General features: G+C 54.4%; 7 protein-coding genes across 7 annotated transcripts; 2 read left to right on the plus strand and 5 right to left on the minus strand.

Annotated features, from left to right (window-relative positions):
- Positions 1 to 1,414: 1,414 nt before the first annotated feature.
- Positions 1,415 to 5,447, plus strand: QC762_609110 (uncharacterized protein). Its single transcript, XM_062892588.1, has 4 exons — positions 1,415 to 2,978; positions 3,039 to 3,116; positions 3,172 to 3,968; positions 4,022 to 5,447. The coding sequence occupies exons 1-4, from the start codon at positions 2,309 to 2,311 to the stop codon at positions 5,264 to 5,266; spliced, it is 2,790 nt and encodes a 929-aa protein (XP_062741184.1). The 5' UTR covers positions 1,415 to 2,308; the 3' UTR covers positions 5,267 to 5,447.
- Positions 5,448 to 5,722: 275 nt separating this feature from the next.
- QC762_609120 (uncharacterized protein) lies at positions 5,723 to 6,961 on the minus strand (the record flags this gene model as incomplete). The annotated part of the gene is made up of 1 exon (XM_062892589.1): positions 5,723 to 6,961. One exon carries the CDS (start codon positions 6,959 to 6,961, stop codon positions 5,723 to 5,725), a length of 1,239 nt encoding a protein of 412 aa, XP_062741185.1.
- A 1,487-nt stretch (positions 6,962 to 8,448) lies between these two features.
- DEF1 (RNAPII degradation factor) lies at positions 8,449 to 12,444 on the plus strand. Its single transcript, XM_062892590.1, has 3 exons — positions 8,449 to 9,133; positions 9,195 to 10,520; positions 10,584 to 12,444. The coding sequence occupies exons 1-3, from the start codon at positions 8,815 to 8,817 to the stop codon at positions 11,882 to 11,884; spliced, it is 2,946 nt and encodes a 981-aa protein (XP_062741186.1). The 5' UTR covers positions 8,449 to 8,814; the 3' UTR covers positions 11,885 to 12,444.
- A 910-nt stretch (positions 12,445 to 13,354) lies between these two features.
- On the minus strand, positions 13,355 to 15,468 carry PGI1 (glucose-6-phosphate isomerase). The gene is made up of 2 exons (XM_062892591.1): positions 14,771 to 15,468; positions 13,355 to 14,692 (listed from the first exon to the last, which is right to left on the minus strand). The coding sequence occupies exons 1-2, from the start codon at positions 15,286 to 15,288 to the stop codon at positions 13,528 to 13,530; spliced, it is 1,683 nt and encodes a 560-aa protein (XP_062741187.1). The 5' UTR covers positions 15,289 to 15,468; the 3' UTR covers positions 13,355 to 13,527.
- A 2,293-nt stretch (positions 15,469 to 17,761) lies between these two features.
- Positions 17,762 to 18,546, minus strand: YPK2 (Serine/threonine-protein kinase; the record flags this gene model as incomplete). Its single annotated transcript, XM_062892592.1, is given in 4 exon segments — positions 17,762 to 17,770; positions 17,778 to 18,187; positions 18,260 to 18,514; positions 18,525 to 18,546. Coding segments are annotated over 4 exon segments (696 nt in total).
- A 2,044-nt stretch (positions 18,547 to 20,590) lies between these two features.
- On the minus strand, positions 20,591 to 21,079 carry QC762_609155 (uncharacterized protein; the record flags this gene model as incomplete). The annotated part of the gene is made up of 1 exon (XM_062892593.1): positions 20,591 to 21,079. One exon carries the CDS (start codon positions 21,077 to 21,079, stop codon positions 20,591 to 20,593), a length of 489 nt encoding a protein of 162 aa, XP_062741189.1.
- A 543-nt stretch (positions 21,080 to 21,622) lies between these two features.
- On the minus strand, positions 21,623 to 23,178 carry QC762_609160 (uncharacterized protein; the record flags this gene model as incomplete). Its single annotated transcript, XM_062892594.1, has 2 exons — positions 21,623 to 22,613; positions 22,673 to 23,178. The coding sequence occupies 2 exons, from the start codon at positions 23,176 to 23,178 to the stop codon at positions 21,623 to 21,625; spliced, it is 1,497 nt and encodes a 498-aa protein (XP_062741190.1).
- Between the last annotated feature and the right edge of the window lie 77 nt (positions 23,179 to 23,255).

Consider the following 23,255-nt stretch of genomic DNA (forward strand, 5'->3'; position numbering starts at 1 on the left):
CTCAATTAGCGGTGATGCTAAACCCTGAACTCTGGTGCATTTCTGTCTCCCGGATACAAAATAATGTTAAGCTTAACCATGACACAAGGAAAATGCCAAAACCAACAGCACCACCCGCAAGATCCAGTTCGCTTCAGTGCGCTTTAGTCGAAAACAGAACGAAAATCAACCCTTCTAGTTCCCATATTGACACCATAGCCCGAAGTCGTCGGTGACACTTTCTCGCAGGAGCTCAATGTGGCTGGAGTGTGGAAGCTATGTCTCTGTGTCTTGGGTAACGTCCTCAAACCAAAATAGGCGGGGCATAAGGGGTTTGGGTTGTATAATCGTAGCCAGGTGCCGCTTCACGATAAAGACTAGGGTAAGTTGTCCTGTGATGATAAATGCTGTTGGTGTGGCCCAAAAATCTCCCAAATCGTCGATCCTAGTAGCTCATGATGGCGTCTTTGACCAGAAGTTCGTAGCTTGGTAGTTCAATCTTCTTCAGGTCGTTGACCATTGTGTTTTCAAGGACGTCGTTCCAGGCCTGCTGCACTTGATTGATGTATTTGTCGAGATGGTCAGAACACAGGAGCGGAATGACAATCGTGTAGCTTAAACGGAACCGACATGGATGGAAGCCGCATGGCTGTGCAATAACCTCAAAGGAACAGGTTTCTGTTTCACAGTTGTGGACTATGACTGGCTGAGCGGAGTGGCAAGAATCAGGGTCCTGGATTGTGCCTCTATAATCGAACCAATCTACCACGCACATGTTGTTGAACTGATGTCCGATAGACCAAAGGCGCGAGATGACAAGTTGGGTAGGATTGATAGACTCAAAACTCTTCCTTTTGTTGATCGTTGCAATGATAATGGGAAAGGATGTAGCTTCATGGAGAGCCTCGAGGAGACTCAATTGGGTGCGAAAAATACCCAAACGGCCCAGGCCTGAACTCACTACTCCCGGCTCACCGAGGAAAGGGCTAGTTAGAGGCGGGGTGTGCCAGTAGTTCCTGCCTCAACCAACCAGTGGCTCCACATTGAAGCCCTCCAGGGGAAAAGAGCCCTCTATAACCGGCTCAGAGGGAAAGAATAGCTGGTGAACTTGCTCTGCACAACTTCGACCTGGCTCAGCTGCTCGCCATTTTCGAGCTTCATGATGACAGGTTACACAGGCTGGTAGTTTGATACGTAGTACAATATAAATATTTCAGAGAAGTCTGTGTCCCAAAGTCAACTCTTATCATACTGGGCCGGATGTTCATGTTAAAGGTGGTTGAGATGGAATAGGGGTTCAAGGGCTGCACAGCCACACTCAAGCCACACATGGGACGAGCCACAAGCTGATGCAGAAATGGCCCCACCTTCTCCAACAACACACCCCTTCTGAATGGGAATTATTCTCTCTCCAATATTGCCATGAACCCTTGCGGCCTTGCTGCAGGCACAAGTTGACACCCGACCCCCTGAAATGTTTTAATTTACGCATTGCTGGTTCGGAGGATGGTGTTGAATGGCATGGCTGCCAAGGCAGAGAGCAGCATGAAAGTGGATGAGGTCATCGAAGGCACGTTCACCAATACGACCCTGTGTTCTTGCCGGCAAGGGAACTGCCGGCAACCGGGCCAAGGCACGGCCACACTCGACATGTTGTTGCTAGGATCGAGATTTGGACCATGGAAAGCGGTTCTTGACGAATTCCCATTTGCTGCTGCCCGCGGCCGATGATGTCGTTGCCTCTGGAGCGTTGCTTTCCACTCCAACAGCTGTCAACCTGCTGGAGCCCCGTTGCACAAACCGCGTTTGCTGACCACCAAGCTTGACCTTGCACCGTGTCCTGGATCTTCACACCTCCAGGCCGTTTTGGACGCCTCCACGCCTCTAGTGTAGAGTGCCGAGAAACATGGGCAAAAGGAATGGAAAACAATGAAAGCGTAAGAGGGGTTGTTATTTTGCATTTCCTGATTCTTAGTCGTATTTCCGGGCACATTAAAGTAAAGCCCACCCTCTCGTCTTCCCCATGCACCCTCCACAGACTCGAGTTGTGAGCCGCTATGCTTCCCTCTTCCTCACCATTTTCTCGCCCCATTATATCACTGGAAGAACACTTCCAGGAATAGCACACATTCGGCTTCCCGTGCTGTGACCTCATTGCTTGCGTGTGGCTGGTGGCCTTTCCTACCCTCCAAACCTGCTAGGTCAAAGTGGCAACACTGGCACCCTTCCTTATCGTTTTGGGCCAGAGGTCGGCGGCGATCGTCATCAGTGGCTTTGCAGCAGGACGCAGGACGACGCAACACGACACTGCAGGACGGCTGTTGTCACCATGGCCGTCGGCCAACTACCGAAGAGCTCTTCGGACCCTGAAATATCCTCGACCCGCCCCGCCAGGCCCAAGTTCCACCACAGATGCACCAATGATCGAATTCGCGAAGGCTCAGGAACGCCGCCGTTATTCTTCTCCATGACGGGAAAGATTCGAAAAGATCGCAAGTCGGTGTTTAGGGAGGTTGGCTTGGACACGGAGGAGCCCAGCGGTCCCTATTTCAGCGAGCACGAGTTTGGAGAAATCACGGGACTCGCCTCACCAACAAGCACACATCGACCAGACACCGCGCAGGGAAATACGAGTGACGATGGGAAGGACGATACTGAACAGCGGCAACCACGAGACGAGCTAGACGAAGCCGAGTCACCAACATCACCATCACAGAAGCCGTGGTACTCGAGGTTGACGCCCGGTCGACGGCCGAGAGTGAGGACAGCATCAAGTGCGCCGCCTCCCAGCGTTTCTAGCTTCACACGACTTTCCACGATTGCACTGCTTATTGCTGTGGTAATTCCTGCGTTTAGTTATTACAAGGGTGCTGAGGAGGTTGCGCCGCTTGCTGGTGCCGACGCCGGCGTGATCTACTATCGAGATATGAAGCCCGGGCCGATACTCGAGACGAGGGCTGACAGCCCAACCAAAGCGTGCAAGCGATGGGCTCATCAGAGTGAGTTGGCCGGCTGCCTACTTTGTGTCACAACTTGACAACGCTGACTTTTGAAACAAGCCGCCCAGCTGAACGGGACTCTGTACATCTACGGCGGCCAGGCATCGAATACGCCCGACCAGACGTATGACAACTGGAGTAAGCACCTGTCACTTATCGTACCTTTACCTGTTCCTTGCTCACCTCTCTGCAGACAACAACCTCCTCGTCCTCGACCTGACCCGCAGCTGGGACATCACCTCCCCCTCCCTCCGCGGCCTCCCCCAGCCCTCCGGTCCCCCCGCAGTATCCCTAGGCTACCTCTGGAACGACTACAACAACCTCTACCTCTACGGCGGGCAATTCTCAGACAAACCGGTCGCAGACGTCCCTCCGCTTTCCATCTGGCGCTACTCGATCAAGTCCCAGTCCTGGGACGAGTTCAAAAACCCAAAGACAACCGCGGGGAATTATTCCACCGACGCTGGCATCCCCCTTGAGCGCGCCGCCGAAGGAGCTGGTATCTCTGTGCCTGAGTTGGGGTTGAGTTGGTATTTTGGTGGACATCTAGACAGCCACACCACACCTGGATGGTCGATACATGTGCCGAGGTTGTACCTGAAGAGTTTGTTGGAGTTTACCCACCCGGGATATGTGAATGACGGGTTGAAGATTGATGGGGCGGGGAGTGAGGGTGCGTTTAGGAATATTACCGAGGGAGGGTTGCAGGTGCAGGATGCCTTCTCGGAACGGGGAGATGCGGCGCTGGTGTTTGTGCCAGGCTGGGGAGAGAGGGGGATATTGATTGGTTTGGCGGGAGGGAGAGTGGGAGGGGACCTGATTGATGATTTGAGGACGCTGGATGTTTTTGACATCGAGACGTCGGAGTGGTATCATCAGGAGACGACTGGGGAGGCGCCGAGGGTGAGGGTGAATCTTTGTGCGGTCGTGGCGAGCGCGCCGGATGCGAGTAGCTTTCAGATCTATGTGTATGGTGGTCAAGATCTTGAGGTGAGGCTTCCCTTTTTCTGCAATCCGAAGAGGCAAACACTGACATCTGGCAGGAAACACAAACCCAGTACAACGACATGTACATCCTCTCCATCCCCGCCTTCACCTGGATCAAAGCCCCCTCGTTCTCCTCCTCCTCCACCGCGCCCAAAGCCCGCGCCGGCCACACCTGCAACCTCCGCGACGGCCAAATCATTGTTCTGGGAGGCTACACCGGCGCCTCCACCCCATGCGAATCCCCTGGCATCTGGGTCTTCAACGCCTCCTCCCTCACCTGGTCTTCCCGCTTCAACTCCCTCGATCACCCCCCGGACATCTCCCCCGAGAACTCCGTTTTAGGCGCCTCCTACGGGTACACCGTCCCCGATTCCGTAGCAGAAGTAATCGGCGGCTCCCCCTCCGGCGGCGCAACAGTCTCCCAACCCCTAGTCGGTAAACCCACCGCCGGTCCCTTCGCCACCGGCAAACCCCCCATCTGGACACTCCCAGGTAGCACAGCAACCGTAACCGCCTGGGGCCCCGACGCAACCTCCACCGTCCCCCCCGGCTCCGACCCCCAATCTCCCGACAGCAACAACAGCAACAATAACAATGCCGAATCCCGAAAAGGAGGCCTCATCGCAGCAGGCGTCATCGCCGCGCTGGCCGGGCTAGCAGCCCTCTACCTAGGCTACTGCGCCTGGCTGTACCGCCGCCAGGTAAAAGCCTACCGCTCCCACCTCGCCGTCGCAAACCGCTACTCCGGTCCGGCAGGAGCCTCAACCGGCACCTTTTCCGGCCTGGCGGCCTTCTTCGGCGGCGGGAGAAAAGGAAGCAAAAAGTCCAACAAGAGCGGCAGCAACCACGGAACGGTCGTCACGGAAAAAGAGCGGTACTACCCCTCCAATCGGATGTCTACTTCCACGACGGACTCACTTTTTGCGACGTCGTCCGGCGCGGGGGGGGTGGAGCCAAGAACAATGTTTGACGACGACGACGGCGCCCACCACGATCTTGGGGTGCCACAGCGGCCGGGGCAGTGGTGGAGAGATCAGGAGGGTGGTCAAGGGAGTAGCCAGACTGCGGTCAATACTACTGCTTCTGGACCTTCGGGGGCGTCACCTGGTCATCATATTCAGGACGAGGAGGTTGGGATGGGCAAAAAGGTTGAACGAAGGGGGAGTACGAGCGGGGAAAGCGCCAGTTCGACGGAGCGTTTGCTCGAGGGGCAGGAGCCGAGCTTCTTCAGCGTGGTGATGAAGCCGAGGAGGGCGTTGAGGGTGGTGAATGGGTTGGAGGGCGAGGTTACGAGCGCTTGAGTTGGGTAAAAATGATTGGGTTTCTGTCGTTACTACTTTCTTGTTGGCGAAGTTTGGATACCCCCTTTTTTTCTGGATCGGATGGGAAGCGGTCATTTATGTACACGGGAAGAGAAATGATGATGACGAGGCAACGAGAAATACATACGACTAGACTCTTCTTGATGTAAACGGAGAGCCTTCAAAGACACTGGACTCTTCAGATGCTGTGTTGTTACCAAAATGTATGTACATTAAACCGATATATTTCCGTGCGCCGCTTTGTCCCATATTCTGTGGCCGTATGCCTCTGATCCCGTTTCGGCAAGGGCAGTTGTGGTCCTAGTTAAACTCCTATGCACAGATCCCATGTTTCCCTTGTTATGCATGTCCATCTGGACTTGTGCGCATTTTCAGCGCTGGTATAATTCGTCATCAACAGCTCAAATCACTCCTTTCACCATCCCACAGAGCCCTTTAAACCGCCGGCTTCAGCTCCCCACTGCCACCGCCAACAATCTCTTGGATCCTATTCTGGATACCACTGATGCAGTCCAAGATAGTATTTGCTTCCCTTACCCGGTCAGCACTCATGAGATGGTTGGCAGCATCGATGCCCAAAGCCATAACCCTTTGTACATAAGGTGGCATCTTTGGCGCAGCTGCTGGATCCCACTGCGACAGTAACCGCTTGACAAAAGAGTCGTCTTCGCGGAAGTACTGCAGCGCCAGCTCTGCGGACGGATCTGTTGGGTGGTACAAGTCAAGATGAGCCCTCTCGTGCAAGCGACGTTCCAGCTCGATGCTCATGGCCACGAAGGGCTCAAAGAGACTGACAGGTGCCTTGGCATGCTTCCATGAAGCAACGGTGCTGTTCCATGCTACTAAACTCCAAGCATCACCCAGTTGGTTCAATGGGAGCTCGTTCTTCTTGAGCATAGACTCTACCTGGATGACGGAAGAATAGGCGTCTCGGAGTCCTTCGGTACAGGTGTGAGCAGCAATAAAGTGCTTGATAAGAAGGTCGGAGCATATTCTCGAGTGCATGGTGTTGACAGATGATGCTTGCTTCATCACTCTCTCCAGCCAGATCCACACCATGTCGTCAAGACCCTCGGCAATCATGAAGCGTAGCAACAGGACGCTGAACTTTTGGTTGCTAAGCCAGGAATAGGTGTTGTGTTGTCCGGAAGCCTTGAGCCATTGGAGGACGAGAAGACCGGCGCCGGTGCCTTGTAATGGTACATAGAGTGGTGATTGGCTTAATGTGTTCTTCTCGGCTGTCTTGAAGATTTTGAGGAGGAATCCGTGGGCTCGTGGAATTGTCATGAGGCCCTTTGCCACAGCTTGTTGAAAGACCTCCTTGTCATGGTCGTATGGCGAGCCTATCCCCGATGTTCGACGTGGTGATGACGCTTGGCTGAGCAAAGGGTTGTTGAGGATGGAGTGCAGATGGACATCGGTAGGTCGGTGGGGAACGTCGGGCTTCTCAGCTGAGGAGGCAGAAGCTGAAGTCAGGGTTGTTGATGCTTTCGGGCCGGATAGGGGGTTAGGTGAAGGGCCATGCTGCCTGTCCAACTCGCTGCGAAAGGAGGTTTTGAGGGCATCGAGGAGGCGCTGGGAATCGCGTTTGCTGAGGGGCAGCGGTTGATGGATTGGGGGCACCAAGCTAGATATCGTCTTGGAGACGGCCTGCCACCCCTTTGCTTTGGACATTTTGTGGCTGGTTGACTGTCGGGAAGGGTGATTGTATCTAGGTGATCACGGGTGACGAGCTCAAGCTTGGACTCCTTGGTGTTGACTTGCTTGACAGTGAGCTGATGACGGTTCAACCCCACACCAGCCAACTGAGATCCAGATTTCATGACCAATCAGAAAAGAGACAATGTTCCCACTCTGTGCGCAGTAATGCCAAGGCGATGCTATCTTATCAGTTCCGGCATCCCCTCTGTCACGTGCCACTTTCCCGACTCTAAAGCTCTTAAGCAAACATCTGTCAAGAGGTGAAACTCGACCGACGAGTCGTACTCTTCTTCCTGGCTGGTGTGAAAGTTGAGCCTCTCCGCAGCTTTAAGGCTGGTGCCCGTTACATGCTACCGGCCACCGGTCCCCATAGTAGCTTTTCTGAACCAAGACAAGCGACAAGGCCATTCACAGCCGGAAGCAGCCGTGCTTCGTGGAGTTCAATAGGGACGACGCTAATTGCCCAGATCATCCTCCTGCAAACAGTGGCTGGTGCCCCTCCACCAAACGCCGGTTTCGGGCATCAACGGTGTGCCAGAATATGGAGAAATTCCATAGCATTTGTTTGGCATTTCCACCGCGACAGCACAATCAAGAAGATAAACATTGATTTGTATTCTGTATCATCGACATCAGGGTTACCGATGTATGTGATGTGCAACCAACAGCTTGACGCTATGCCGTGTTGGGTATCGTACCTGGCCAGAGCCCTGACGTCGTCTGGTTCCAGGGTCCTTGACTGGAGAGGGCGGCATCTCGTCCATTCTGGGGAGGCTGCAGCTGAATTGCTGCATTTTCCTGCATACCACAGCCCTTCTTGCCCTCCCAGCCCTCTTTCTCGGGGTTGCTTTTTGCCCCTTTTCCTTTGTTTGACAAGCCGGTTGGTTACCATTTGCCCCAGACTTGGGGTCTCTCCTGATCAGACTAAGTCGGGTGATCAGGTGCCTCTCCAAAGAGGCAAGACCCCATCTCTCACTCAGCTCTGAATCATTGTGGTGAGCAACGCGGTGGGGTCCCCCAGTTGTCTCCAGTTGTCTCCAGTTGCAGCAAAGGGCACCGATCCCAAGGAATTCCTCGTGACGGATGCGTTGTTGTGTTTATGCCTAGACTTGGGTTGGTTAAGAGAGGTACCTGACCAGGTACCTTACCTTGGGAAAGGTATGGCGGGGGAGGGGATACCCTGTGCAAAGTCCAGAGGGATACGTACAATGGAAAGGAGCTGTAAACAGGATCCGGGAAAAGGAATCAATCTAGAGGGAAGGAAAAATGAGAAATATATCTTGGACCATCCATATCTACAAAGTGAAACAATGACTTCGAGGCTGCCCTGGCGTGTTTGATGCCCTGAAGTTGGGGGCTGCTTGGTTGCATTGGGACGCGGTGAATGGTGGGTTTTTAGGTGCTGGCTGCTGGCTGCTGGCTGGCTCTGTTGCTGGGTGTGGGTGGTCACTGCTTTCGCAGGTGCACTTTGTGAGCGGACCAATTCTGAATCGACAAAATCTGGCCCAGGGTGTGTGTGTCTGTCTTTGCCTCGCTTCCCTTCGACAATCCGCACTTGGCTCTCCTGCCACTTCCTACCGACAACATCGGCTCGATCTCATCTTCCCGGATCGCATCTCGATTCGATTCGACTCTCCCCCAACCCCCGACCGCTTTTTGAACAACGACCTGACTATCGTCGACTCGACCCCCCCATTTTCCCCCGACGTCTTGTCCCTTGCACAGTCAAAACCACTCTTCTCAGTGATTTGAACCGGGCTGCCGCTGGTGACGCGACCCGTCGCCAAATCTCTTCCAACCACCACACCACATTCACACTCTCAGCAATGTCTGAGGTACAGAGCAGGCCATCTGCCCCGCGCGGCAGGGGCTCCGCCCGCGGCGGTCGCGGCGGCTTCTCAACTCGGGGAGGAGGTCGCACCGCTGCCCGTTCTGCTGGTACTAATGGCACCACGCAACACGACACAGAATCTTCTTCGCCAGCCCTGGAGGACGAGGGCGAGATTAGCGAACTCCGCAAGCTCTACGGCCAGCACATTGTCAACATCAAGAACATCGTGTCCGACTGGACCGATGCTGATATCCTCTACGCTCTCCGCGAGACGGACGGCGACCCGGATGAGGCTGCCTTCAAGATTCTGGACGGTAAGCTGACAATGGTTCTGCTGACGCCTTTCCCTTACTAACGCTGTTCTGATTTCGCTAGGCACTTTCTCCAAGTGGAACGAGGTCTCGAAGCCCGTGAAGACCAAGGCTAAGAATGACACATTCACCACAACGACTGCCGATTCTGGCGCTGCCGGCGGCCTACGGAACGCAAGAGGTGGCCGTGTCGAAGGTGGCCGTGGTCGTGGCAGAGCGACCGAGCGCGGCGGTCGTGGAGGCGGTCGCGGAAAGTCGATCCACCCTTCGACCAACGGTCCCCGTGTCAAGGAGAACCAGCCTCTCTCTGTCCCAACTGAGGAATCTAACGAATGGGATACCTCTGCCCCGACTGCCGAATCTAACGAATGGACCGAGTCCACCCCCGCCGAATCTGCTCCTGCTCCCGCCACCGTTGAACCTACCCCTGCCGCTGCCCCCGCAAAGCCCTCTACCGATGCCCCAAAGACATGGGCCAGCATGTTGAGACAGTCGACCACTCCTAAGCCTGCCCCTAAGCCCAAGGAAGTACCTGCTCCCCCTCCCGCCGAACCTACTCCCGTCATTGAGCCACTTCCCCCCGCTCCCGCCGAGCCCGAGGTCGTACCCGAGCCCGAGATTGCTGCGCCAGTTGAAGAGAAGGAAGAGCCAGTTCCCGAACCTGTCCAGGAGGAGCAGCCCGCTGTTGTTGTTCCTGTCATTGAGCCAGTCATTCCTGTTGTTCCCGTCGTACCCGCTGTTGCCATTCCCGAAGTTGCCTTGTCACCTTCCAAGGACGCGCTTACGGATGAGAACCTCGACAAGGTCCCTGGCACAACCGAGCCCCCAGCGACCGAGACCGCGAGAAGTGAAGCTGCCGACTCTTGGGATCCCAGAGCCGCTGGCAGCGCTACAGCAACTCCCTTGTCTGCTTCCCAGCAACAGCACCAGGCCGAGCGCACTCCCAGCAGTGGCTTCGCCGCGACTGCGACCAAGGCGACAACTCGCACCCCAGCTTTCCCCCGTCGTGTTTTGGATCAGCTCGAGGCCGTTCGCATGCCCGGCAACCGTGCCGAGGTCGAACGTACTACTGTCCAGTTTGGTGCTTTCAGCCTGAATGGTGGCATTGAGGACGACATTGATGGCGATCGTGAGGAGCCCGAGACCCGTCCCCAGCCCCCCCAGGATTCTCCTGTTGCCCAACCCAGAGCTTCGCTTCCCCCTGTTCAGCCCCCAGCGGCTCCAGAGGGCTTCCCTACCCCTACCCAGAAGCCTGTTTCCCAGGTTCCAACAGGTTCTGCTGGTATGGCTTCTCAGACTTCCCCTGCTGTCTTGTCTTGGTTACTTGCTGACACAAATCTAGCCGCTGCTCCTGCCGCGGTCCCTGCCATCACCCCAGTTGCCGCCCCAGGTATGCCCATCTCACTTGCATCGCAGACGAGGAACATGTTTCTAACCGACATAAACAACACAGCTCCCCAGCCGGCCGCGCAACACAACCAGCAGCAGTATGGTCGCTTTGGCCAGCAGACTGCCGCTCAAGAGCACAGCTCCTTCCCTCCCTCGAAGCCTTTCGATTCGTTCGGTCAGCAGCAGCCTGCCGCTGCCTCCACTCAATCGCAGTTCGAGGGCGGCTTCCAAGGGCAGACGCAGCCTGCTGCCCAAACCCAGAACCAGCAGCAAGCGTTTAGCTCTGCTCCCAACGATTATCCTTCTTACTACACATCCGGCGACCAAAGAGGTTTCTATGGTGGCTATAATTACAACCAACAGCAGGGCTCTCAGGACGGCCCCTCTTCGCAAGCCCAGCGTTTCGGTGGATATGGCACCACCCAGACTGATAACATCAGCCAGTACCCCCAGAGCGGTGCCCAACACGGCCAATCCCGCTTCGGTTCTGGCTCCGCTCCCTCTGCGGAAACACCAACCACTACGGCTCCTGCTACGTCGGCGTCGTCGGCTCTTCCCCAGGCCGGCCAGACTAGCCAGACTCAACATGGTCAGCAGCCTCAGCCCGATCAATATCCCTACCACCCTTACTCCAACAGCCCTTACTATGGTGGGTACATGGGCGGATATGGACAGTACGGTCAGGGCGGCTATGCTCCCTACGGCAAGGGCAATGTGGGATATCAGCCCAACCAATACGGTGTTGCGTCGCAGGGACCTTATGGCTACTCCAACCCTAGCGCTGGCTTTGGCCAGTCTGCTCTTCACCGGGAGACCGGTGGCGCTGCTGCGGGCGCTGGTGCTGGTCTTGGCGATTACGGTCGTGCGGGATCTCAGTCGGCTCAGCAGCAATCTGGATTTGGTGGCATGCATGATGCCTTCAGCCGCGGTGCTTCTGGCTACCAGTCCCAGGCTGCGTCGTTCAACGCTCCCGGCACTCAGCCCGGCGCTGTCCCCTCTGCTGTCGACGACATTAAGTCCTTCGGAGATGCCAAGGGCGCTGCCGGACCCAGCCCCTCTCTCGGCGTCGCTGCCCGACCCGGCTCCGCGGCGAACAACGGCCCATCTCAGTCTGGGCTTCCTCCCCCGCAATCTGCCCAGCAGACCAACCTGGGCGGTATGGGTCAATACGGCTATCCCGGTCACATGCAGCAGGGCCATGCTGGCCTCCACGGCAGCCACACGGCCGCTGGTGGCTACGGCATGAGCGCGACTGGCGGACAGAGCCAGCAGAGCTCGTACGGCTATGGTAACCAGGGCTTCGGCGGCGGTTACTACGGCGGAAACTCTCAGCCCCGTGGTTGGGGTAACAACTACCACCACTAAATTGGAGGGTAGAGAGAGAAGCGTTATCTGAGTTAGCAGAGGATGAGATGATGACCCTTTTTTCATGGTGCCCATGTGTTATTACTGTCTTTGTTGCTGTCGTCGGGGCGTTTGAGATATTCAACGGGAACCGGGTGGGGGGGTTGGCAACGCAAAAAAAAGAGGGAATATTGATGTTTTTATGCCGGGGCTCCCAGGGGGGAGGGGGTTAAACTGCGGAAATATTCATGGCCTTTTCTGTTTTTTTTTTCTCTGCATTCTTTCCGCTGAAGGGAAAGAGGGGGGAGCACTCGAAGCAAAAAGCACACATCCACATTTTTCTCTTAAAAAAAAGTTTCGTAGGCGAAATTGACGATGAGTTTACCTTTTTATGTATCTCATGTCGAGGGCCTTGCGGTATTCTTTTTTTTTTTCCTTTGCCAATGTTTTCTTACCTCTGATTATCGTTGTTGTTGTTGTTGTTGTTGCGGTGGTGGTGGTGGTGGTATGGGATTTTCTCTCTTACTCTTCTCTTCATATGACATGAGATGAAATGACAAGAAAACCAAAGGGCATGAGACTGGGCGGGCGGGCAGGTAATGAGTGCATTTGGGCGCTTTTGCTTTTTGGGAGTGGGTGGTGGTGGGCGGAAAGGGGGGTCATCAAAAATTGATTATTGTTGCCATGCTTGCTGTTTGTTTGTGCGTGTGTGCTGTTGATGCTTTGCGTGTGCTTGACGGACGGCCTCGAGTTTGGCATGTTTTGATGTTTGTCCTGGGACTGTGAATGTTGTCTGTTTCCCTGACACGTATAACAGATAGGTAGGAAGGGAACAAAAGGCCACAAGTCCTGACGACTACCTCTTTGATGCTTTTGAGCAACGCTTTTTTTCTCACGCTGGACTAGGTGCCCACCGAGGCCTTTTCACATGTATGTGCACAGCAACACGGTTGTATCTCAACGGTCACACTCGTCAGACAACGTCAACCAACAAGAAAATCCTCTCAACTCTACCTAAGGTACCTTTTTTTCCTTTTTTTTCCCTTTCTGGCCAGTTAGTACATGTGACGTCATGAAGGCCGACATCCACGGTTCAAAGCCACGTTCCCAGCAGACAGAAATAGGATACCCCTTCGTCAGTTTGGTGGCACCAGCCACAGGAAAATTCTCATAAAGGCCGAATGTTCTTGCTGTTGTTACATGTTACATGTGATAAGACGAAGATGACGTATCCCTCGCAACGCCATATTCAGAGCAAGAAAAATAGGATAGACACTCGCGCCAAATGAAAAGAGGCCATCAAGTCCCTGTATGTGTACCCCGGATCTCGTTAGAACCCGATCAGGGACAGCCTTGTCTCTCTCGCCTCATAAGGCTAGCTAAGGCCGGCCATCCGTCTCAGCCTCGCCACGATATCCCTCCCCCATCCTATCCCGCGCCTGTCCCTGACAGTCACATCAAAACACGGAACAACCCAGAATTTATTTTATGATCTGTATCATCATAATCATGTCATTTATCCCTACCAAAACAAGACTACCTTCTGGTTGTTGCATCTATAGTCAATCCCAGGCCCAATCGCCGACCATCCATCCACCCAATCCCAAAAGTCTTTCCTCCCAATCAACCCCATTTTACAACCTCCCCTTCACCCTCTCCTCAAGTCAAAACCCACCATAAGCCTTAAAAGCCCCCAACAGCCCCCCAGTGCTGGAATCATGCCCTGACCCAGCCCCTTCCTCATCAATCTCCTTCAAAATCTTCTTCGCCAACACCTTACCCAATTCCACACCCCACTGGTCAAAAGAGTTGATATCCCACACGGCACCCTCAGTAAAAGTGAGGTGCTCGTAGTAAACAATCAAGGCACCCAACTCAGCAGGGCCAATGGCACCACCAACAAGGATGCTCGTGGTAGGGCGGTTACCCATGAACACCTTGTGAGGCACCAGCTCCTCGGGTACATTGCCCTCGGCTCTGACCTCCTCGGCCGTCTTGCCCACCATGAGAGCCTCGGCCTGGGCGAGGTAGTTGGACGCGAGCATCTTCTGGTGCAGGTTGTCCGACACGGGGTTGTGAGACTTGGCCGCGAGGATAAAGTCCGAGGGGATAAGCTTAGTACCCTGGTGGACGAGCTGGAAGAAGGAGTGCTGGGCGTTGGTGCAGGGCTCGCCAAAGAGGATAGGGCCGGTGGTGTACTTGGCCGGGGAGCCGTCAGAGGTGATGGTCTTGCCGTTGGACTCCATCGAGAGCTGCTGGAGGTAGGCGGGGAAGCGGTGGAGGTACTGATCAAAGGGGGCGACGAGGTGGGTTTGGGCGCCGTAGAAGTTGGAGTACCACACGCTCAGGAGACCACCAATGGCCGGGATGTTCTCCCTGAGGGGAGCCTGCTGGAAGTGCTGGTCCATGGCATGGGCACCAGCCAGGAACTTGTGGAAGTTGTCGAAGCCGACGTAGAGGGCAACACTGAGACCAATGGCGCTCCAGACAGAGTAGCGGCCACCGACCCAGCTCTCGAAGCCGAACATGTTGGCGGCATCAATACCGAACTTGGTCACCTCGGACTCGTTGGTGGAGAGAGCAACGAAGTGCTTGGCGATATCACCCTTGCCGCTGGTCTTCTCAAGGAACCATGACTTGGCCGTGTTGGCATTTGTTGTGGTCTCGGCGGTTGTGAAGGTCTTGGAAGCGATGAGGAAGAGGGTCGTTTCGGGGTCGGAGTTGGCAAGAGCCTCGGCGATGTGGGTGCCGTCGATGTTGGACACAAAGTGAAGGGTCATGTCCTTGGCGCCATAGTGCTTGAGCGCCTCAGTAACCATCACCGGGCCGCTGTCATCCAGCGTTAGTCAAGTTCGGGGCTGGGAACCCCTGACCTTGTAGACCGGATGAAAAAGGGGTCATTCTTACAGATCGGAACCGCCAATACCAACATTGATGATGGTTGTGAGCTTCTTGCCGGTGTAACCCTTCCACTCGCCGCTGCGGACTTGCTCGGAGAAGACGCGCATGTGCTCGAGAACATCGTTGACACCACCCTTGGTGTTCATGACGTCGACACCATCCACTTTCATGGCCTGGTTGCTGACGTTGCGCAGGGCAGCGTGGTAGACGGCACGGCCCTCGGTGAAGTTGATCTTCTCGCCAGCGAACATGGCATCGCGCTTCTTCTCGACGCCAGCCTCCTCGGCGAGCTTCACAAGCTTGTCGAGGGTCTCCTCTGTGATGAGGTTCTTGCTGAAGTCGAAGATGATGTCGGTGCCATTGCTTCCGCTCGAGATGTCGGCGGGGAGGGTGATCTTGCGGGTGAACTTGTCGAATCTCTTGGGATCGTTCTTGAAGGCGTCCTTGAGGATGATGTTCTTCCCAACACTTTCGTGGTGGGAGTGGAGGTCAGACCAGGCCGAGAGGGAGGAAGCGGGCGCCATCTTGGTACAAATTATAGGAGGACGGGGGTTATTCGATATTCGTGGGTAGTTGTTACAGGAAAGAGAATGGCGAACAGGAACGAAACTATGTAATAGTCAAGTATTAATGGGCAAGCTTCGAGGATAGGTAGTGGGAAGTGTCAAGCTCTTGGGCCAGGCACAGGCGCATCAAGGTGGGGTGATTATATGTAAGTTCCGAGAGACGAGCTTGATGTGCCCCGCATGTGGACGGGAACCCAGAGCTTGGCTGGCAGTGAGTCCGGCACAGCAGAGAGAAGGTGACACGGTTGGTTTCAGGTACCCGATATAAATAAATAAAAAGAGGCGCTTACCAGAAGCTTGGGGTATCTGCAGAATTGCACAGCAAACACAAAGTGGGAGAGAAACAAGAACGGGTGGTAGAGAGGTGAGGGAATAAGAAGGTTACTAGCTATCACGACGGACGAAGCTTTGTTGCTCAGTCAGAACGATCAAGACCAAGACGACGCGGGGCACGGTGCACGTCACCACCCCACTCCGCAGAATGTCCGCCTCGAAACCCATCGGTCGCTCGAGGAATCCACCGCCCATTTTACCCAATTCGCTGGCCCCGGGTGCTGAATAAGAGCCTCACGGGCTAAATAGGAGCTGTGACATCCATTCCCTGTCATTCCGCTACATACGCATGAAGAGCCTAACATTGTTTGCTTATTGGTTTGTGGGTTTCTGCTGTCCTCGACTCGACTCGACTCTACCGGCCCCTTTTCAGCCAGCAAAAAAAAAAAAAAAAAAAAAATAAAAAAAAAAAACAAAGACAAGAACAAGTGCCATAACAAGCCTTCATGGTCATGCCCAACTCCAAAATGTAGTGACAAAAAACACAAGACACAACAACGCCTTTCCGAAGCACAGCTCCGCGGGCCTCTGCTGCCCCCACACACACCAGACGCACCGCACCACCTCTGCGCACCAATCATCCCCCCCTTGGAGCCTATCCCAAACCCACGTGGTATTGGGCTGGGACAGTCATTCTCTCTGTATATCCCTATCCCCTCATCCCTATCAGCCACTCTCCATCTGAAAATGAGCCGTTTTTTCCACTCTGGTCATTTATCGGTCCTGGATGCTGCCGACAAAAGATGGATCCCTAACACTGCCACCAGCGTCGCCGAGACCGGCAATAGGACGGTTGTAACTGAAGCCAGTGAACTGGTTCTGCATCGTCTGGGAGAGAACAGGTCCCTCGACGTACGAATCTTGTGGCGGCTCCGAGGTGAATTCGGGGTCAAAGTTTGCCGTGTCCAGAGCATCAACCTACATGTGGTTAGTAATAGACAAGCACATCGTGGGACAGAAGCAAAACTTACCACGCTGGGCTTGAATGTGGGCTCATACTTGCGCTGAAGCAGCTTGCGCCAATCTATGGCATGGAAAAAGGGGTGAGCCTTGATCTCTGCAGAGCCGTTCGCACCAAGACGCTGTTGAGGATCGCGGTTGAGGAGCTTAGTGAGCAGGTCCTTGGCGGCTGGCGGTACAACCTCCTGGCTGGGGAAGTGCAGAGGCTCGCTGAGGATCTTGCGGTACATCTCGTTGGTGTTCTCATCGTAGAAGGGAGGCAGACCCGTCAACATCTCGTACAAGAGAACACCGAGTGTCCACCAGTCGACTGTCTTGTTGTAGCCGTTACCCATCAACAATTCAGGCGCCAGATACTCGGGGGTGCCGCAGAACGTGTTGGTACGGTCTTCATCCTTCATGTCAAGCTTGCACAGGCCGAAGTCGCACAAGGCAATGTGACCTTGATAGTCGAGAAGAATATTCTCGGGCTTCAGGTCACGGTAAATGACGTTGAACCCGTGCAGACACTCGAGAGCACACAAAAGCTCGGCGGTGTAGAATCGACTGCGGTTAACGTCGAACCGCTGCTCCTTTTGCAAGTGGTGGAAAAGCTCGCCGCCGTTGACAAAGGCCAAGACGAAGTAGAGCTTCTCGGGGCTCTGGAAGGTGAACTTGAGCGGAACGATAAAGGGATTGTTGATCTGGGCGAGCACCGATCTCTCGGCGAGAGTATGCGCCACTTCAGACCGAGAGATAATGTGGGCTTTCCGGATGGTCTTGAGGGCGTAAATCCGGTTTGTGTCCTTCTTCTTTACCTGCATGACCTTGCCGAAGCTGCCCTTGCCCACCACCTTGAGGAGCTCAAAGTCTTCAATCTTGAGCTTTCCAGCTCTGTTCTCCACGTACTCGACGCCAATCTTGATCTTGCCGGTGCCATATTGGACGTCCACCCACTCCACACCAGTCTGTCCGAGCGTCTTTTCCCGGTTGGCGTGTTCGGCCGCGGCCTTTTCCCGGTCCTTCTTACTGGCCTTGGGATCCTCAACGTATGGTTGCTTCTCTTCGAATCTGGGGTTAATACGGGCCACACCGAGGAAAATATCCTGGCTGCGGCCGGATCCCGGTGGCGCATTGGGATTGCGGATATAAAGATGAATCACCAACTCTGTTACTCTGGAAACATCGAACTTGTATTGGGTGTTGGAGCCGGCCCAGAGAGGGTTCTCGGGTGTTCCTTCGACCGAGTTGACAAACACTTGCAACTTGTCGAAATCGATCAGGGCATAGGGCATGTACTTGGACGAGATACGACCGTGGTTGGTGGGGATGCCGGAGAAACCGCCCGAGGTCTGGGGCCTGCCCATGAAACCCGAGGTCCTCGAGGAAGACGAGGGGCGGATCGAACTCGACATGTTGAGAGCATTCCCGGTCGACAGCGAGTTGCCGCCATGTGCTGGGTTGTTGAAGGAAGCGCGGTGCTGTTCGGGGAGAGAGAACCCTTGACCTTCGTGAAGGGTAACGACAAGAATACCGGGCTTGGGAGGGGCAACGACGGGAGCTTGCGTAAGGGCTTCCGAGGCCGCTAGACAAGAGGTCAGGTTAGATTGGGCTCTGTTCGCGAAAGGGCCAGGGAATAGTCATAGAAGAAACGCACCGATGGTGTTCTCATTTGTGGGTGTGACAGCACCAGAGATGTCCCCTTGGCTCTTGCTGTCCTTGTCTGTGATGGTGGAGGTTGAAGGTGACCTCGAGAAGGTGCTTGTGAGGGGTCCCAGATGGGTTTCCTTCAGCTCTAAGGGGTGACTTGTGTTAGCTGACTCGAGAACAGAGACGAAGATGCGACGCAGAAGTGGCCCATCGTGGCCGAAGCCAGGCGTGGAACTGAGTGGTCGCGGGAGTTGCGGTGGTGCTTGACATACTCTTGGTGAGTTTCCACGACATTTTGCAATCTGGTGAAGCTGTCGGCCTGTAGACGGGATATGGTAGGGAGGGTGTTGCTGCGACCGCAGGCGGGCGTCGGTCTGTCGAAAAGGGCTGCAGCTAAGGTAGGAGACTGAGGTTCTAGGTACGGGATAGGTACGGAAAGATACTGTCGACAAGCTTGCTTGCTCGATTCTTTTCTTGGGTGGGTTTGTGGTTTGTGGTTTGTGGTTTGTGGTTTGTGGTTTGTGGTTTGGGTTGGATGCGGTGCGGTGCGGCAAAGGTAAATCGTAAGGAGGAGAGCACCTTCTCTCCTTGCCGTCAGTGTTAGGGATTGTTAGGGATGAGGATGGGGTGTCCAGTGCGCACGGCGCTGGTTCGAAACCAAGCAGTGTGGGTCGAGGGGCTAATTGTGCGCTGAGCGCTATTCCCCCATTCCCCACTGTTGACCACCCACTACACTTCCAGTTGATGCGTTGTAAGAGCTTTGTCTGAGACCGTGGACCCAATGGCGCTCTTGTTTTTATTTTATTTTATTTGTTTACGGATTCTCTTCACTGCATATGCCCAATGCGACGGTGCCAATTGTTCTGGAAATTTAGAGACTTTCTTTTGCTCAACTCAGAGAGGATTTGACAGCAGGACCACCTCACCTACTGTGGATAGAGACGAGCTGATGGCACCCCCATACCGGATTGAGGTGGCAGTCCAGCCATGAATGACAGCCCCGCACTTCCAGGTTGCCGTTACGCAGCTGAACCTTGAATCTAGGATTCGGCTTGCAGAAGAAAAACACCACGGTAACATCTATGTACCGTGTAGAGTACCAGAGAAGCCATCTCCTGGTGACGACGTACTGCGCGATAAGCCAGCCATGCTGCTCCCTTGCGTCCTCACCTCACACCACAGAGTGCACGAGAACGACGAGCCCCTCATTGTTTGTTCCACCCGAAACGGTGCGGGAGCGAGGGGCGGCTCTCCGGCTCCGTAATGCACGGAGTAGCCGTAGACTACGGAGTCGATCAGCCGCTCGCCATTGGCAACACAGCCTCGACGATGGCAAATTCCAGCCCCTTTTTTCTGAGGGGTTGCCGAAGGAGATTCAAGACAGAGAAGCAACCCTGTCACGTGGCGCTAACCGAAAATCGTCAATCTCCAGTGCCCCGGCAACCTGGTCACTGTTCATCAAAAGGTTTCACCGATCAACAAGAATGAAACCCGAAATATCTCATCAAATACCAACACCATGGTATTTGAACTGATGAAGAAATAGTAACAACACCATCGACACCTGATCTTGCATATCCGTACATACAACACCACTGCATCACTGGCCCCTATTCCCGCATGCCAAGGATTCCCTCCTTTATGTCTGCCCTAACTGCGCTGAAGTCTGATGCGTCTCGGGCAACATATCCTTCATCTGCGACATCACAAATTTGGCCGCCTTGTTCGTATCCAGATATTACACATATTCAACCCATGACATATACTATGGGTTAGGGTTATGGCACCTTCATGAGTCGATCCGGGTAAAGAGTTGACCTTTCACAGCTCATAAGGTACCGTAGCATCCATCTCACGGCTCACAATCTGAACACCCCGGGCATATCCCGAGACAACCAGTTTTGTCTTTGGGTGACTATCGTTGGATCAACGTCTTGTGGTGGTGATTATGAAAGCTCGTCTTGCTGCAGTAGTGGTGATGGGATAGCCAATGCCAGGGTGAGCAGGGCCAGGAGTGGGATTCTCATCGTGACTGATGCCGACTGCGCAACTCTGAGAGAATATCTCAGTTGGTGGATATATTCCAATCCCTCGACTGGCTCCAACCGTCTTGCTACCTTTGATGAACATGAAAAACCTGCAGCTCTTTCTGGCTCGTTCTTTTCGTTTGATCCCCCCTCGCTCTTTCCACCTTCCACTGTTGTTGCCATTCGCTCCTTCCTCTTTCCAACACCGTTCTTTCCAATTTCACTCCTTCCTCCCCTTGGTCCTTCCGCCATCGTTGTTCCTTCCACTAGTGTCCTTCTCATCGTTCCTTCCACCTCACTTCTTCCCCCACTTACTCCCCCTTCCCCTTCTCTCTCCCTCCCTTCTCACCCGCAAACAAACAAATCCAAACCCTCACCACCGCCGGCCCAGCAGCAGAAACAGCAACAGCCCAATCAAACAGATTCCAACCCCCCAACCCCAAAAACCTCTCCCATCCCCCGACAGCCTGCACGGCAGAGATGTGATAGACAAGATCACTGATTAACATCCCCCAGCACATGAGCTTCCACAACTTCAGATCATCGTAGAGCCATAGAATGACTGATTCGTTGAAGGCAAACACCAGCCATGCGCCTGCCAACTGAGTGTAGAGGTATTGATTCTGGGGGGAGAAGGGCGGGGACCATGAGGGGGGATGGGGGCGGGCGATGGCGCTGTGGTAGGAGGAGGGGGTGAAGAGGGTTAGGTAGGCGCCGTTTAGGGCGCCGAGGGGTTCCAGGAGGAGGAGGACGAGGCGGAGGGGGAGGGGGATGGTTGTTGATGCTTTGGGTGGGGACATGGTGGGGTGAATAATGGATACCTAGGTTCTGGGAGGTGAGAGTTGAGTTGAGAGGGAGGGTTTAGAGGTTTTGAGGTGTGCTGTGGGAGGTAGGTTGTTTCTTTGTTTGACATGGGTCTCTGAGGTCAGAGTCTGAGGTAAGCCCTAATAGCAAGGAGGTTTTGCGGGGGTGTTAGAGGTGGCGATGGCTCAGATCGGACTTTTGTGGTAGCACAGCCGAAGAAGTGTTCTGACAGCGATGCCAGTGGCCTGGATCGTGATTGTGGCTGCATTTGGTGTGTGGCATCTTCAAGGTGTGGTGATCGTGGAGGTGTGAGATCGAAGGATTGGATTGGAGCGGCTGACACGGGGGTGAGCTGTGGCTGGTGATTACTTGTCAAAGCTGCAATGATTCAAGCACCCACGCTACATGGTGAATTTTGAGAAGGAGCTGTCGGTAATGTGGTAATGTGGTAATGTGGTAATGTGGTAATGTGTCAAGTTGTCAATGTGTTGATCTGCTAAAGAGCATACTCCCCCCCCCCCTGGCATCTCTCTCTCACCTCACCTCCCCCTCACTTTAACCCTCATCGGCATCCCCCCCTTCGGATGTCCCGCCAACCCCCCAACCATATAAACCCTCTGTCCCCACAACCTCTTCCCCCCATCCATAAACACGCTCTCGTCCACCTCAAAATCAAACTCCCTTACCGTCAGCCCCAGTATCATCCTCAACTCCATCATCGCCAGCTCCTGCCCTATACACGCCCTCGGTCCCAGCTCAAACGGCCGGAAGGCGTTCTTGCCTACATATAACTCCTCCCCTTCTTTTGCGAGGAACCTCTCTGGGAGGAATTCTTCGTTGCGGGGGAAATACTCCTCCAATTTGTGGGTGGCAAATGTCGCGCCGATGACGAGGAACCCGTCGGTGGGGTAGGTCTTGCCTGTTTTGTGGTTGTGGAGGGTTACGTCTGGGCGGCCTTGACGGACAGTCAGGGCGGGAGGGAAGATGCGGAGGGTTTCTTTGATTACGGCTGTTGTATAAACCAAGGAGTTCAAGAGTTGGGGGTTGGCGGCGATTTTAGCTGCTGCTTGAGAGGGGTCAGGACCGAGGATGGCGTCGTGTTCAGAGCGGAGTTTAGCCAGACATTGGGGGTTCTGGGACAAGAGGTAGTAAGCGAAACAGAGGCTGGTGGCGGTGGTGTCGTGGCCGGCGAAGATGAATATTTTGAGGTGGGGGATGGTGCGGTTGAGGAAGGCTTCGAGGTCGAACTTGGGGTTGGAGTCGGAGTTCTCGGCCAGGTAGGCTTTGACGGCGAGGGAGAGGATGGTCTTGTGGAGGGTGGTGGAGGTTTCGTTGGAGAGATTCTCTCTTACGGCTGGGGCGAGGACGTTACGGATGATGCGCTCTAGTCGCCAGAGGTCGTAGAGACGGAAGGGATTCAGGAGTTTGACGAGGGCGTCGGGGGTTCGGTTGGGGATGAGCCATTTGACCTGGTCGGCGATTGCTTTTTCCAGAGGGTTGCCTTCTGCTTGGCACTTGAAGTTGTTGCCCCTGAACAGGTGAGTAAATGGTCACTCAAGCAGCTGGCAAGTGGGCTCTGCTCGACTCACAAGACAGCACGACCAATGACATCAATCGTCAAATTTATAGCCAACTGCTGCATCTTGACGACCTTCCCCGACTTGGCAACCTTCCTCAGATGCCTCTTGAAAATATCGATCTCCTCAATGAACTCCGGAGCCATCGTCGCAACATTTCTGGCAGAGAAACCGGGGTTGTAAATCGCCCGCCATCTTTTCCACTCAGGCCCATCCATCGTCAACAAGTCCTTGCCCTGGAACATGGGTCTGAACATATCTTTCAGCTGATTCGATTTGGGGAGAGTCTTTGCCAACACCTGCTGATTGGAAAACTGAGACACTATCTCGGGATCCATAACATAGAGAATGGGATCGATCATCGGCCAGACATCCATCACGATAATGCCATCTTTTATAATATCTGAGTGTTGGCGCAGAAATAGCGACGTGAGTGTTAGGCGGTTGATCTCCATTGGGACGTCTTTGAAGGCTTTGCCGCTTTCAATCATGTGGCCAAAGATGAAGTGATGAGGCATGCCCGGCTGCAGACAAGGTTAGTGAGATCCCATCCATGTACCAGGAAGTAGCGAAACTGACTGTGTTGGTATCTTTG

The sequence above is a fragment of the Podospora pseudocomata genome, chromosome 6, assembly GCF_035222375.1.
Source record: "Podospora pseudocomata strain CBS 415.72m chromosome 6, whole genome shotgun sequence".
NCBI lineage: Eukaryota > Fungi > Ascomycota > Sordariomycetes > Sordariales > Podosporaceae > Podospora > Podospora pseudocomata.

Coding starts and splice junctions, on each gene's coding strand:
- QC762_609110 (XM_062892588.1), top strand. CDS start 2,309: ATGGCCGTCGGCCAACTACCGAAGAGCTCTTCGGACCCTGAAATATCC. Junction 2,979..3,038: donor CAAGCGATGGGCTCATCAGA/GTGAGTTGGCCG, acceptor TTTTGAAACAAG/CCGCCCAGCTGAACGGGACT. Junction 3,117..3,171: donor CCAGACGTATGACAACTGGA/GTAAGCACCTGT, acceptor ACCTCTCTGCAG/ACAACAACCTCCTCGTCCTC.
- DEF1 (XM_062892590.1), top strand. CDS start 8,815: ATGTCTGAGGTACAGAGCAGGCCATCTGCCCCGCGCGGCAGGGGCTCC. Junction 9,134..9,194: donor TGCCTTCAAGATTCTGGACG/GTAAGCTGACAA, acceptor TGATTTCGCTAG/GCACTTTCTCCAAGTGGAAC. Junction 10,521..10,583: donor CACCCCAGTTGCCGCCCCAG/GTATGCCCATCT, acceptor TAAACAACACAG/CTCCCCAGCCGGCCGCGCAA.
- PGI1 (XM_062892591.1), bottom strand. CDS start 15,288: ATGGCGCCCGCTTCCTCCCTCTCGGCCTGGTCTGACCTCCACTCCCAC. Junction 14,693..14,770: donor GGTATTGGCGGTTCCGATCT/GTAAGAATGACC, acceptor GCTGGATGACAG/CGGCCCGGTGATGGTTACTG.